At 46.1% G+C, this 13,979-nt stretch overlaps 1 protein-coding gene across 1 annotated transcript in view; it reads right to left on the bottom strand.

Moving 5' to 3' along the window:
* Positions 1–13,979, bottom strand: part of col4a1 (collagen, type IV, alpha 1) — an 89,935-nt gene that overhangs the window by 26,849 nt on the left and 49,107 nt on the right. The window contains exons 4-20 of the mRNA XM_079821023.1: positions 5,562–5,606; positions 5,369–5,413; positions 5,178–5,240; positions 5,000–5,053; positions 4,797–4,823; positions 4,207–4,284; positions 4,013–4,075; positions 3,870–3,905; positions 3,731–3,769; positions 2,678–2,779; positions 2,510–2,545; positions 2,165–2,224; positions 1,687–1,722; positions 1,482–1,526; positions 1,345–1,377; positions 1,160–1,220; positions 1,029–1,064 (exon numbers count right to left, since the gene is read on the bottom strand). Coding sequence (XP_079677149.1) covers positions 1,029–1,064; positions 1,160–1,220; positions 1,345–1,377; positions 1,482–1,526; positions 1,687–1,722; positions 2,165–2,224; positions 2,510–2,545; positions 2,678–2,779; positions 3,731–3,769; positions 3,870–3,905; positions 4,013–4,075; positions 4,207–4,284; positions 4,797–4,823; positions 5,000–5,053; positions 5,178–5,240; positions 5,369–5,413; positions 5,562–5,606 — 859 coding nt within the window. The remainder of the gene's footprint in view (positions 1–1,028; positions 1,065–1,159; positions 1,221–1,344; positions 1,378–1,481; positions 1,527–1,686; positions 1,723–2,164; positions 2,225–2,509; positions 2,546–2,677; positions 2,780–3,730; positions 3,770–3,869; positions 3,906–4,012; positions 4,076–4,206; positions 4,285–4,796; positions 4,824–4,999; positions 5,054–5,177; positions 5,241–5,368; positions 5,414–5,561; positions 5,607–13,979) is intronic.

Here is a 13,979-nt window from a genome sequence, read left to right as displayed (position 1 = left end):
ATAATTCCCATAAAAAGGACTCTTCCACATTAATTCATAGTAAACCTTCTATATCAAGAACACGGTGTGTATTATTATTACTGTCCTGTGTAGTGTATTTGTTATTGGATACAATTTTATGCATGCTTTATGAGAGAACTACTAGTTAGTGTAACCTATACACCTATATCGTGTCACCTATCAAATTAATGCTCATTTTAACAACTCACACTTCATATAATGCAGTGTGTTCATTATATTAATCAGAGTATGAATGGACTCAAACTGCCAGACCCATTCCAACCATGTTCCAAACAAAGCGCCATAAAACCTCCCAACAGAGGAATTTTCCCGCTTGGAAAGTGTACCTTCCCCATTGGTCAAGTCAAAACTCAAAACTCAAGAGGTGTGACTTCAGTGGAACTTAAAAGCCAACACAAAGTTCCCTCTCTCTTCCTTCTTCTCCTGGCTGCTGTGCGCTTGAGACCAGACACCCGGTCCGACCACAAGGTCGCAGTCTAACAGGCCTCGACACATCAAGCCATGTGCAACTTCCTCGACCATAACGGAGTCAAACTAACAGTGCAAGTTCGTCATCATTTCTTCATTCAACGTGGAAATAATCGATTGCAACTTCAGCACCATCAGACTTTCTTCCTGAGACTGTTCGAGCGCTCGTTCCACAGCTAAGACAAAGTCTGTTCTAAAAATACATTTTACATTTGTCCTTTTTACAAATATAAAACATGCAAGTATGGTACAATTAACTGACTAAGTTCCCTGACTCTGTTTCTGCCTGCAGATTAATGTCACTTAAACGATTCCTGATCTTGCTACATGCTCTGACTAGTACTGTATAGTTAGTAAGTGTAAGTTATATCCCTTACCCCGGAAATTAACATTAATATTAGTTCAACTACATCAAGATAATCCGATTAACTGATCCAAATATTCATAATTAATTAGGCTATAACAAGTTTTTCCCTTTGAGCTAATTTGCTACATAACCTAATCCTATCTAACACTTTATCAAAGTGTGCTTCTCTCACCTGGGGGACCAGGACTTCCGGGCTCTCCCGGATAACCTGATGAATGAAAAAAAAAAACAGATGAACAGATAAAAAGACTGTACAATTTGACAGGGCAACCACATAAGGACATAACATCATGAAGACATTACCTGTCTCTCCTTCTGCTCCGGGAATGCCAGGAGGACCAGGAGGGCCAGGACGACCAAAACCCTGTAAGATAATTCATTTGTAACTACCCTTCCATAACATTGTAAATTAGGAGTGGAAGTATTGTGTGATTTTGTTATAGTCTTCAGTGCATTTTTGAGTTTTTAGTATCTGGGTAGCCACTTACATGTCCTGGTGGTCCTCTTTCACCTTTGTCACCCTAACATGAACCAAAGTCATAATTGAAATAAATAAAATGTAAAACATTATCATGCATTTTATGTCTAGAGTTACAGCATGGCCCTCGAAGATTGGATTTCATACCTTCCAGCCATCAACCCCAGGAGAACCAGGAAAGCCGATTTCCCCCTATCACAAACAAAGGGATTCAAAAAGAAACTCATTCAATGTGATTTAAGTATTTGAAATAAGAGAGTACAATTAACCATGATAAAATCTGAAATAACAGCTGGCAACAGGTAACTGCACTGCTGATGAGATCGTATGTCATTGCCCAAGATCACCATACCTTTTCTCCACTCTGTCCATCTTTGCCTGGTTTCCCCTTGAAAATATAAAATGAAGCTCAGATTTCACATAGTAAATAAAACACTCTCCTATGATGAAATAGTAGGTCAACAATCATTATTAATACAAAACAAGATGGAGGAACCATGTACTTTATGGTATTAATGAATACAATTATTCAAGATTGATTATTGTGACTCTCTGTACAGATGGTCAGATGTTCTTGCTTCAACGCTTTGGATCATTCTCAAATCATGCTTGAGAAAGGAATCATCAGGTTGTACACAAACTTTTCAAATTCCTGCAGCTCAAGTGCTGCTGTCATTTAAGCAAAAGAGAGACAAACTAAATTCGACATTCTCAAATTATATTTTTACTCAACATGTTATGCTGATAATATAATATAATTTATAATTATATTAGTATTGAATTATTAAAGCACAAGATAACTTTTTTTTTTACTTTTTAAGGTCACTTACTATTGGTCCTGGTGGACCTTGTTCACCTTTGATTCCAGTTTGATATGGTGCACAAAAACCCTTGGTGCAGAGGGAAAAGGCAAAATGTATATTTATTACCAGTCCTTAAAACTTATAAATTCAAAGATTCAAACTGCATCACAAGGTTGAGTTTTGTTTTACAGGTAAAATATGCAAATATATAAAAATTATGTAATATTATTATGAAATTGCATAATATTATAATATACAGTATATTAATATATATAAATATACATACGTTTAATAATATATTTATAATACTAAAATTGATTTTGTACAATCCAGTTGTATTACACAGTTACACAATTTTGTGCTGCCACTTACTTTTTCTCCTTTCTCTCCTTTAGACCCTATTTCACCCTAGAAAACATGCAAGGCACAAGGAACGCTTAGCAGTTTAACTTAGACAAAAGACATTTATACAAAATATTTGGACACCTAAGCAAAACAAAAATGACTATACATTTCACAGGGGATTTGATGATGCCATACCGTCGGTCCAGGAGTATAAATTGTTGTGCCAGGACCTTCAGATCCATCGATTCTCCCTGGTGGACCGGGGGGACCGGGGGGACCGGTTATACCTTTGTCTCCCTGAAAAGAGAAACAGGGACGATCATGATAATGAGTGAGACTAAACCAGGAAAGATGCTGATCAGCTTTGATAATGCAATAGGTTGGGGTGTCATCTGGCAAATACAGAGTTTGACTCTTATGCTTGTTTGTATTAAATTGCCAGCTTCAAGCCATGTTCAATTAGCCTGGATGCCAGCCGAATTTAGCCCCGCCCACAAAATGTTTTGCTCGGGCAATTCGGTCTGGACTCGCTCCATAGAGGAGGAATTAAGAAGAGGTTGAATTTGCTCTTATCCTAAACGGAGAACTTGTTCGTGCGTTCACCTTTACTATTTCTCTCAGAAACGATGATCGTGTTGGTAAGTACTCTGTGTATCCTTAAATTATTTTATTACTGCCAAAGATCGTTTACACTCATGTTTTTCTTGTAACGTTACTTAATCATGCGTGCGTGCAGACAGGGTTTCCAAGTGTTTTTGCAATGTCGCACACAATTGCTACTCAAAACGTTTGGTTGGCAAAATATGTTATTTTGGCAAGGTTGCCTGCTAAAATTCGCATTCCTGGGTTTATATAATCACATAATTGGGGTCGCTTCAACCCGCGGACATGGAGAAAAACACGGACTTGGTAACAGTGCAGTTGAGTTCTGTTGACATTTGACAACTAACGTTACGCGTCGCTCCGTTGCTCTGATTGGTTGTGGGTCTATCCAATTGAGGTCTTTCCTGGCTCGGTTGAAACACGCCCCATAATCAAAGCTCAATGGAGCAGTACCAGACTCAAATTCTGACTAGAATTGAGTATGGCCACGCCAGGCTAATGTTCAATAGTAAGAAGCACACAAATTGATCCTTCTAAGGCAGATAGAATTTGTTACAACCTATGAAGCACATGCTGCAAGTGCCACTAAAGGTCATTAAAATGCATGTCAGGTGCTTTATGAGCCAATAGTTTCCCAGAACTCACCTTATATCCTTTCTCACCAATAAATGTTAGCTTGTCACCCTGCAACAAGAATGGGTAAGACAGCCTCTGGTCATTTCACAAACTCTAGACTCAAACATTATCATCAATGCAAAAGATTTCAGATGAGAAGAAAAGTTACCGGATCTCCCTTTTGACCAGATTCACCAGGCCTTCCCTTCAAAGAAACATGGAATGGTGTGAGTTTCAGGTGAGAGTTCACTGATGTCGGTTAACTGTGTCATTGGCTTTCATTTGTTTTAGAGATTTTAATTTTAGACTCACAGGAGGTCCAATTGGTCCAGGTGGGCCATATGGCCCTTGTTGTCCAGGATTTCCTTTTTGCCCCTAATAAATTAAAAGAGAATCAGATAAATTATGAAACATGTTAAAGCATACAACAGGCAAGAATATATGAATGGTAAATGCACATTTTCTACATGAACTCAAAAAGGGGCATTTCAATAGAAAATCCTTACTGGTGAACCGGGAGGTCCTGGCAAACCCCTGTCACCTTTTTGAGGGATGGGTACTCCAATAACACCACCTGGATCTCCCTATGAGAATGAAAAATGAGTGCATCAAGACCCACGCCAAAAGCTAATGAACTACTGTATATTGCTTGACAGAAGAATTGTTTATTAAAATACAATTTACTGAACAGTACTATCATATGGTGATTCCCACCATTTTATGAAAACAACTAGGCACTCGAGGCTGTGCGTAATAGTGATTGTGCCATGGTTAGGGTTGCTTTAGGCAGTCTTCCTGTGCTATGTTGTGCTTAAAGGGTAAGATTGCAGATTTTCAACTAGCTTTATATAGTTACAATGTCAGTAGTAATAAATATATATATATTCTCACACAGGGACAGTCTGTTTGACAAAGGGGCAGTGCCAAAATTAAAAAGTGCATTATGGGTGTTGAAGTTTTTTTCAAAAGGGAACTGTTTTCTCTATGCAGTACCGATTTCTCGACACCTGTGAATTACCCCCTTTAAGAACAAATCTCTGTACCATATGACCTTATTGCTTTATTATGTAGAACTAAGTTAGAATGGGTTCCATACCTTTGCTCCATCCAAACCTGGAATACCCTGAGGAAGATTCAGAAAGATATTTATTAAGTCAGGAATCTGTTGTTGGACTGGATTGACATCATACAATGAGTTATAACACCTAATACAAGATGTACATTTTTATCTAATGGCACAGTATATTAAGCACTGATATAAATTTGACATATATGACATGACATAAAAACTACTCATACTGGTGGTCCCTGCAGTCCTGTAAGACCTGGAATTCCGTCAAAACCACGCTCCCCCTGCAAAACACATAATAAATCCTCTATTTAATCACACTAAGGATTTTGAGATTAATTGAAGACACTGTGATGGCTTATCCCAATTGACTTTACATTAAAAAAAAACACAACAAACATTTTGTACCTTTGTTCCATTGCAGCCTGGAATTCCTTGAGGTCCAGGTGCACCTTCTAGACCTGGAAAACCCTGTAGAATATCAAAACAATAGCAGTAACATACAGAGATGCAGAAATATTGTTTTGTGTTTTCCCAAATTCATGATATTCATTCATGATAATCCATTTTCTCCAAAAAAGACTCTCAGTTCAACTTACTGGAATACCTGGACGTCCTGGGAAACCTGCCACACCAGATGGGCCCTACAAAATAAACATTTATATGGTATAAAACTGTAAAAGTACATTTTGCAGTGCTGCTATTATGTAACATTAACTTTTTGTAATATTTTTACATTAGTCTTACAAAAAATGATGACTATATTTTTATAAGATATGTGCAGACACTTACTCTGCTTCCTTTCATTCCTGGAGCTCCTGGCTCCCCTGTATCTCCCTGGAAGAAAACATTAAAACATGTAAAAAGAACACTGCAATTTTTTTATTGTGCATAGTTATATTATTTTTGATAATATATATAGAGTGTTGGTTGCCATTTGTAAAACCTAGGGTGACTTTATTGTGCTTTTCAACAATGAGGACATTTTAATGGTAAAAAATAAAATGACTAACACTTTTTAATGTGTTAATCAGGGTATAAATATACTGTTACATATTAATTAATTATATATTAATATATTATCAATATATTCAGAAATTAACATTAACTTATAAATGTATAGAATAATAATTGTTCATTGTTAGTTCATTAACAATGATTCATAATGCATTTACTAATATTAATGAGCCTTGTTGTAAAGTGTTTCATTTAGCTTGTAAACTCCTTTGGCTCAGGTTTTGTGCTTTGCTGTAATGTGTGCTTCTAAATGGTTTGCACCTTTATTTGCCACTGACACACTTTGCAGGTGAACAGGATAAGAACAAGGGATTTTTGGTGAAATTTACATTTTCATCCGGGTATGTAGATGGAGCTATTCTGCTGTACTTTTTAGGCATTTAAATGGTTAGTTCATCCAAAAATGAAAATTCTGTCATTAATTACTCACCCTCACGTCATTCCAAACCTGTAAGACCTTCGTTCATCTTTGGAACAAAAATTAGGATATTTTTAATGAAATCTGAGAGCTCTCTGACCCATCCATAGACAGCAATTTAATTACCACTTTCAAGGGCCAGAAAGGTAGTTGTCATGATCCTAGCCTGTGTCCCTGTCTTGTGTGAGGACTGTTGTGATTTCCTGTCTTGTGTCATGTTTTGTAGTTCTCTTTCGTTCAGTCACTACGACGTAACGTTAGTGACTAACGAATGGGTTTTTTTTACCTTCCAATTACCTTCGAGGAGTCTAACAGCGCCCAATGGCAGTGCCAATGCCATGGGCATGCGGAATTTGCATGCGTAACTCCGCCCCACAGCGTGGGTATATAAGGAAGTACGCTGGCAACATCGCATTATGTTTCTGCTTTGGAGCCAAGAGTATCTCTTCACTCCTTCAAGCCTGCTAACTGATTCTTTGTCAGCCTTCGAGACGAGCAGCTTTCCAGTGTTAGTGTTGACAGCGTGTTCCAGCGAGCGCATACTTCCTGCCTGCTGATCTGCGCAGCGGTCTGCTAGACAGCTGGTGTTTGTTCCCTGGGCTCTTTGGCGTCACTGCAAGGCTTACCTCTCATAAAAGAGCTTACACGTGGCACGTCCTTTTCAGGATGTCTCGCCCGTGTACTTCTGGGTGCCGCCGGTTGTTATCACCTTCCGATGGGCACAATCACTGCCTGGTATGCTTGGGCTTTCGGCATGCTCAGGCAGCGTTTGTGGATGCGTCATGTTCCCAATGCGGGAACATGACCATCGCGGTGCTGCAGTCGAGACTCAATGATCTTCGTAAAGAAGTGAGAGTCCCCTCTGCCACACCCCAATGTACCGTCTCCACGAGAGGCGGTACTTTGGCTGGTGGCCAGGGTGACCTGAGGGTGACGGTGTGGAACAAAGCCCCGACGCTCATGCCTCGGGCCACACCCCCCTCTAGCGCACCGCAACCCGTGAACGTTCAGGCGGAGATCACGGGCCCGGCACCCCCCCCCCCCCCCCGCGCATCTCGTTTGGCGCTCCGGAGGATGATGCAATGTTGGTCGCCGCATCATAAGGTCGGCTAGAGTCCTCCGAGGATGATGACTCGGCTGTGCTGCCGCCTTCGGGCGCGCCAGCATTGCCCGAGTCGGACCCGGGGCTGACAGCCATGCTGTCTTGGGCAGCCACGAGTCTTGGGATAGAGTGGAACCCTCCGCCCTGTCCTGAATGCTCGCGGCTGGATGATTGGTTTTTGGGGGCGCCGCGCGCTGACACCCGTCAGTCCCCGCCCCCAATACCTTTCTTCCCCGAGCTGCATGAAGAGGTTGTGCGGTTCTGGAAGTCCACGTTGTCTTCCCGCAACCGTTGGCGACTTCTTCCGCCTTCTCCACTCTCGATGGGGCCACGGCCAACGGGTACACTGGGGTCCCCCCAGTCGAACATTCTGTTGTGATGCAACTGTGTCCTCAGAGCGCTTCGACCTGGCGTGGTGATCCTAAGCACCCCTCCAAAGCCTGTCGTTTCACATCAACCTTGGTGGCGAAAACTTACAGAGCTGCGCGGCAGGCTGCTGCCTCTTTGAATGCCATGGCCATCCTTCAGGTCTACCAGGCCAGGATGCTCAGGGACATGCACGAGGGTGGAGCTGATCCAGGGCTCGTGGACGAGCTGCGTGCCGCCACCGACCTCACTCTCCGGGCGACGAAGGTGACCGCACGCTCCCTGGGTCAGGTGATGTCCACAGCTGTGGTCCAGGAGCGACATCTGTGGCTAAACCTGGCTGATATGCAGGACAGCGAGCGAACACGCTTCCTCGATGCCCCCATATCCCAGACTGGCCTCTTTGGCGGCGAGGTTGAAAGCTTCGCCCAACAGTTTTCAACCACCCAGAAGCAGACTGAGGCCATCAAACATATACTGCCCCGGCGGCCAGCTGCTGCCTCCACCCAGCCGCCGGCACAGTAGCCTCAGCCTGCTCGCCGGCGAGGGCGCCCTCCTAAGGCTCCCGCCCCTCCCGCCCAGCCCCAGCAGCAGCCTTCACCCGGGCCGGGTCGCGGAGGACGCCGTAGGAAGGCGCCCCAGTCCGAATAGGCCGCCCCGCGCCCCGCTAAATGCCAGGCCAAGCGGCGCTCCTGATGCGGATGGCTCAGGGATGGGAAATTCTTTCGAGGAGATGGCAGCAGGGCCACTCCTTCCCCCGGTGGAGGGCCGGGGGAGAATCTTTTGTTCAGCTGCTGGCCCCCGGGTCAGCAGCACCCTAATGTGGTTAAAGAAAGAATTAACAATCCCATCCCTGAGCCCCCAAAGACTGGTGACAGCAGTGCGCGCTGCCCCCGGGGCACGCAACTCTCGTCCCACTCTGTCACCAGCCTCCTCTCAGAGCAGACCCCAGTGGAACGTGCGTCCTTCCCTGGTCTCCTCTGTCAGGACGCAGCCGTTAACCGCGCCCCCACACACCGGGATACTACGCCTCCCACGTCCGGGCCGGTAACGCTGCCTTGCTGCCCCACCCTGGGTACGTCTGTGGTCCAAATGACCCCGCTGGTGCAGTTCTTGGGAGCCTGGCTTCAGCTTCCGGGACTGTCCCCACTGTCCCTGCTTTCAAGGGGCGGGCATATCAGTACGCGGTCCTCCCATTCGGCTAGCTCTGTCCCCTCGCTTCTTCACGAAGATTGTCGAGGCAGCCCTTGCGCCTCTCCGGCAGCGCGGGGTTCGCATCCTGAACTACCTCGACGACTGGCTCATAATGAGTCACTCTAGAGTGCAGGTTTGCGAACACAGAGACCTAGTGCTCCAGCACTTAGCCCGTCTGGGCCTTCAGGTCAACTGGGAGAAGAGCAAACTTTGCCCCGTGCAGAGTATCTCTTTTCTCGGTATGGATATCGACTCTGTCGCCATGTGCGCGCAGCTTACAAGCGAGCATGCGCAGTCTCTGCTGACTTGCCTCCGTCAAATCAAGAGCAAGAGTGCGGTTCCACTGAAACAGTTTCAGAGGCTCCTGGGGCATATGGCATCTGCAGCCGCGGTGACCCCGCTCGGATTGCTACATATAAGACCGCTTCAGCACTGGCTTCGCGATAGAGTCCCGAGATGGGCATGGCGGTCTGGCACGCTCCGGGTCCTAGTAACTTGGGCCTGCCTTCAGACGCTCACCCCGTGGTCGAACCTCAGTTTTCTACGGGCTGGTGTGCCCTTAGAACAAGTTTCCAGGCATGTTGTTGTGTCAACGGATGCCTCCGCCACGGGCTGGGGTGCCATGTGCAATGGACAAGCAGCCGCGGGCTCCTGGACAGGACCCCAGCGCCTCCTGCATGTCAATTGTCTCGAGTTGCTGGCAGTACGTTTCGCCCTGCACCACTTCCGAGTGTTGCTGAAGGGTCAACACGTACTAGTCCGGTCAGACAACACGGCCACAGTAGCGTACATCAACCAGCAGGGCGGTCTACGCTCCCGCCGTTTGTCTCAACTCGCCCGCCATCTCGTTCTATAGAGTCAGAAGCACCTGAGGTCCCTTCGTGCTGTCCATATCCCGGGAGAATTGAACCGTGCAGCCGACACGCTCTCACGGTCTCAGCCACTTCCTGGAGAGTAGAGACTTCATCCCCAGACGGTCCAGCTGATTTGGGAACATTTCGGCGACGCACAGGTAGATCTGTTTGCCTCCCGCGACTCTTCCCATTGCAGCCTGTTCTATTCCCTGACCGAGGGCACGCTCGACACGGATGCACTGGCACACAGCTGGCCGCGGGGCCTACGGAAGTATGTGTTCCCCCCAGTGAGCCTTCTCGCACGAGTACTGTGCAAGATCAGGGAGGACAAGGAGCAAGTCATGTTGGTCGCCCCATATTGGCATGGCCAGACCTGGTTCTCAGAACTCTAACTCCTTGCGACAGCCCCTCCCTGGCCTATCCCTCTGAGGAAAGACCTTCTCACTCAGAGACAGGCAACCCTCTGGCACCCGTGTCCCAAACTCTGGAACCTCCACGTGTGGCTCCTGGACGGGACACGGCAGGTTTGAGTACCCTACCACCTATGGTGGTGCTACCATCACTTCCGCTAGGGCAGAGTCCACTAGGCATGCCTATGCGTTGAAGTGGAACCTCTTTGTCACCTGGTGTTCTTCCCGCCAAGAAGACCCCTGGAAATGCCTGATCGGGTCCGTGCTCTCGTTCCTCCAAGAAGGGTTGGAGCGAAGGCTGTCTCCCTCCACCCTTAAAGTTTATGTGGCCGCAATATCTGCCCACCATGATCTCTTGGGGGACAAAAAGGTAAGTCAGCACGACCTGGTCATCAGGTTCCTGAGGGGAGCCAGGAGAGTACATCCTCCTCGCTCTCCCCTCGTACCCTCTTGGGACCTCTCAGTAGTTTTAAATGCTCTGCAGAGGTCTCCATTTGAGCCTTTGCGGTCAGTCGATATTAAGTTATTGTCTATGAAGACAGCGCTCCTGACTGCATTGGCCTCCATCAAGAGGGTAGGGGACCTGCGGGCATTTTCGGTTGACGAAGTGTGCCTGGAGTTCGGGCCGGCTAACTCTCACGTGATCCTGAGACCCCGGCCCGGATATGTGCCCAAGGTTCCCACCACTCCGTTCAGAGACCAGGTGGTGAACCTGCAAGCGCTGCCCACGGAGGGGGCAGACCCAGCCTTGGCATTGCTCTGTCCAGTATGCGCTCTCCGCGCTTACGTAGACAGGACGCAGTGTTTCAGGACCTCAGACCAGCTCTTTGTCTGTTATGGGGGAGAGTGGAAGGGAAGAGCTCTCTCGAAACAGAGGTTGTCTCACTGGTTAGTGGACACCATTGTTTTGGCTTACCAGCAGCAAGGTCGACCATGTCCCCTTGGGGTTAGGGCTCACTCCACTCGGATTATGGCCTCCTCTTGGGCTCTAGCGCATGGCGCCTCGCTAGCAGACATCTGCAGAGCTGCAGGCTGGGCGACACCTAACACATTCGCCAGATTCTACAATCTCCGAGTGGAGCCTGTGTCCGACTATGTACTCGCCTCTACTAGTGGCCGGTAATGGAGTAGGCTCAGGTGTCTTCGCTTGCTCGCCATTCCACTCCACGGACTGGATACGTGCGATATTTTCCTCAGGTGAGCTCCCGAGAGCCCTGAGTCCCTCCAGCACCATCTATGCCGATGCCAGTTCAGTCTGCCCTCTCGAGCCCAGACCCTCGTGTTCGGCCAGGTGCCCCGTGTGCACGGTTCCCCTCCGGCGACCCCCACACGTGTATTTCCACCGGAAGCCTCCTCAGTGAGCAGGTGTCTTTCCCTTCGCAAGTTCCTGCCACTCCTGGGGTTAAAAATCCACCATCTGGCTGGTACCCCAGAGTTTCCCATATGCAGCCCTTAGCGGGTCATATGTGTACTCTCTAAGTCCTCCCTACGGGTAGGCATTTTGGCATATCTCCACTGGAATATGCTTCCCAGTGTACCTTGGTATTCCTGTGTTAAGTGGGAGTCCTTCGTCTGTACTAGTCTTACGACAGGGTACACGCACTTACGCAGGGCACTGGAAAACAGCCGAGTGGCGCACTGTACTGTACTGTTACTGCACTGTAATGGGACCCCCATTCGTTAGTCACTAACGTTACGTCGTAGTGACTGAACGAAAGGGAACGTCTCGGTTACATATGTAACCCTCATTCCCTGAGGAGGGAACGGAGACGTAACGTCCCTTTGCCACTTCCGCTGTGCTGCTGGAACAGCCGGAGTTCAGTCTTGGCTCCGCAGCAGATACATAATTCGATGTTGCCAGCGTACTTTCTTATATACCTACGCTGTGGGGCAGAGTTACGCATGCAAATTCCGCATGCCCATGGCATTGGCACTGCCATTGGGCGCTGTTAGACTCCTCGAAGGTAATTGGCTTCTAAGCGAAACCTGTCCAAAACCATAGTTGACGTTATTGAGTGCACTCATTCAATTCCACATTGCACCGCAATAACGAGTGTACAGCCAAAGTACAATCAACGGCTGTCCGACTTCACGCACTCGTTTTCATTCACACATTCAAGTGAACTATATTAGTGGACTAACGTAGGGAACAGTGAATGAGGGTTTAGGGGGTGATTTCGGATTCAGTCCTTATTTCCTTTTGTGTATATATACCCCCAGTGCTTCAGTAGTTGTTTGTTGGTCGTTGTTCTTGCTAGTGCTTGCTAAGATGTTGCATTCGTGGTTTTCCCTGGTCTGGATTATGTTCCTGTCTCAGCTCTGGATTATCTTGTTTTGTGTGTTTTTTTTAAATAAATGTTGCTGCGTTTGGATTCTCATTTCTCCTCATCCCTGCTTTATACGTGACAGTAAAGAGATTGTTAAATCATCCATGTGACTACAGTGGTTCAATCTTAATTTTATGAAGTGACGAGAATACTTTTTGTGCGCAAAAAAACTAACAAATTTACAACTTTATTCAACAATTTCCTGTGTCAGACTCTTAGGCTGTTGACATAACATGTGCAGTGCTTCCAGAACGCCAGTTTACCATTGGCCGACGCTGTTCACGTGACGACACATGACACAGGCTAGAAGAAATTGTTGAATAAAGTTATTTTGGACATTGGAATCACATGGACGATTTTAACAAGGTCTTTACTACCTCTCTGGGCCTTGAAAGTGGTAATTAAATTGCTGTCTATATGGAGGGGTCAGAGAGCTCCAGGATTTCATCAAAAATATCTTAATTTGCGTTACAGTTAAACAAAGGTCTTATGGGTTTGGAACGACATTAGGGTGAGGAATGAATGATAAAAAAAATGATAATTTCATTTTTGGGTGAACTAGCCCTTTAAATATTAGTGAATGGGGCAAATTCTGAGATGTGACACCACACAGCTCATCTTCCAAGTGGGATTGCTGTAGTAAATATGGGTGTATGTGATATGTAGATCTGCCATTACGCTTGCTAAACACTAAAAAAAAGAGTACAAAATTGTACCTTTTAAGGTACAAGTGGCCGTCACTGGGGTGGTACCCTTAAGGTTACATTTTTGTACCTCTAAAGGCCTTTGCACACTGAGTCCGAAATTCGCATGCGAAATTTTCACACGTCAAAAAATAAATTCGACCTCACGTTATGTCAATCACGCTTGCACACTACCTCCGAAACTTTCGTCCGTCAAAAAAAAAAAATCGGAACAGGTTCGATTTTCTGCGTTTTTCGCATCTGTTTTCCCATCTACAGTGCTGATGCCCAACCTAAAACTGCTGGCAATGGTGGTGAATGAATCGCCAGTGCTCCTCAGATACCTACAATTAAATATACAAATATTATTGTATCAAAAATACTACAATATCACAGCTATAATTATAGCACACCAACTCCCTGTAAACCGTGTGTGTGTGTGTGTGTGTGTGTGTGTGTGTGTGTGTGTGTGTGTGTGTGTGTGTGTGTGTGTGTGTGTGTGTGTGTGTGTGTGTGTGTGTGTGTGTGTGTGTGTGTGTGTGTGTGTGTGTGTGTGTGTGTGTGTGTGTGTGTGTGTGTGTGTGTGTGTGCGCGTGCGGATCCTCTGTTCAGGATTGGAAATTGGTGGTCTTCTTTTTAATATGTGGCTCCAGTATCGCTAGCAAAGCATCAAACGGAGCCACTGACATTCAACTTTGAATCGTTCTGGATAATCCGCAGCTCCTTGATAAGGAGGTGGAAGACGGCATTTTGTGTTGTTTTGCGTTTTTTTCCGTAACGCATTCATTAATACGCATCGGACTCAGTGTGCAAGGTCTCTGTGCGTGATGAATTTTTCG

The sequence above is a fragment of the Gobio gobio genome, assembly GCF_949357685.1.
Source record: "Gobio gobio genome assembly, chromosome: 7".
Taxonomy (NCBI): domain Eukaryota; kingdom Metazoa; phylum Chordata; class Actinopteri; order Cypriniformes; family Gobionidae; genus Gobio; species Gobio gobio.
This window is presented reverse-complemented; position numbering and strand designations above follow the sequence as displayed.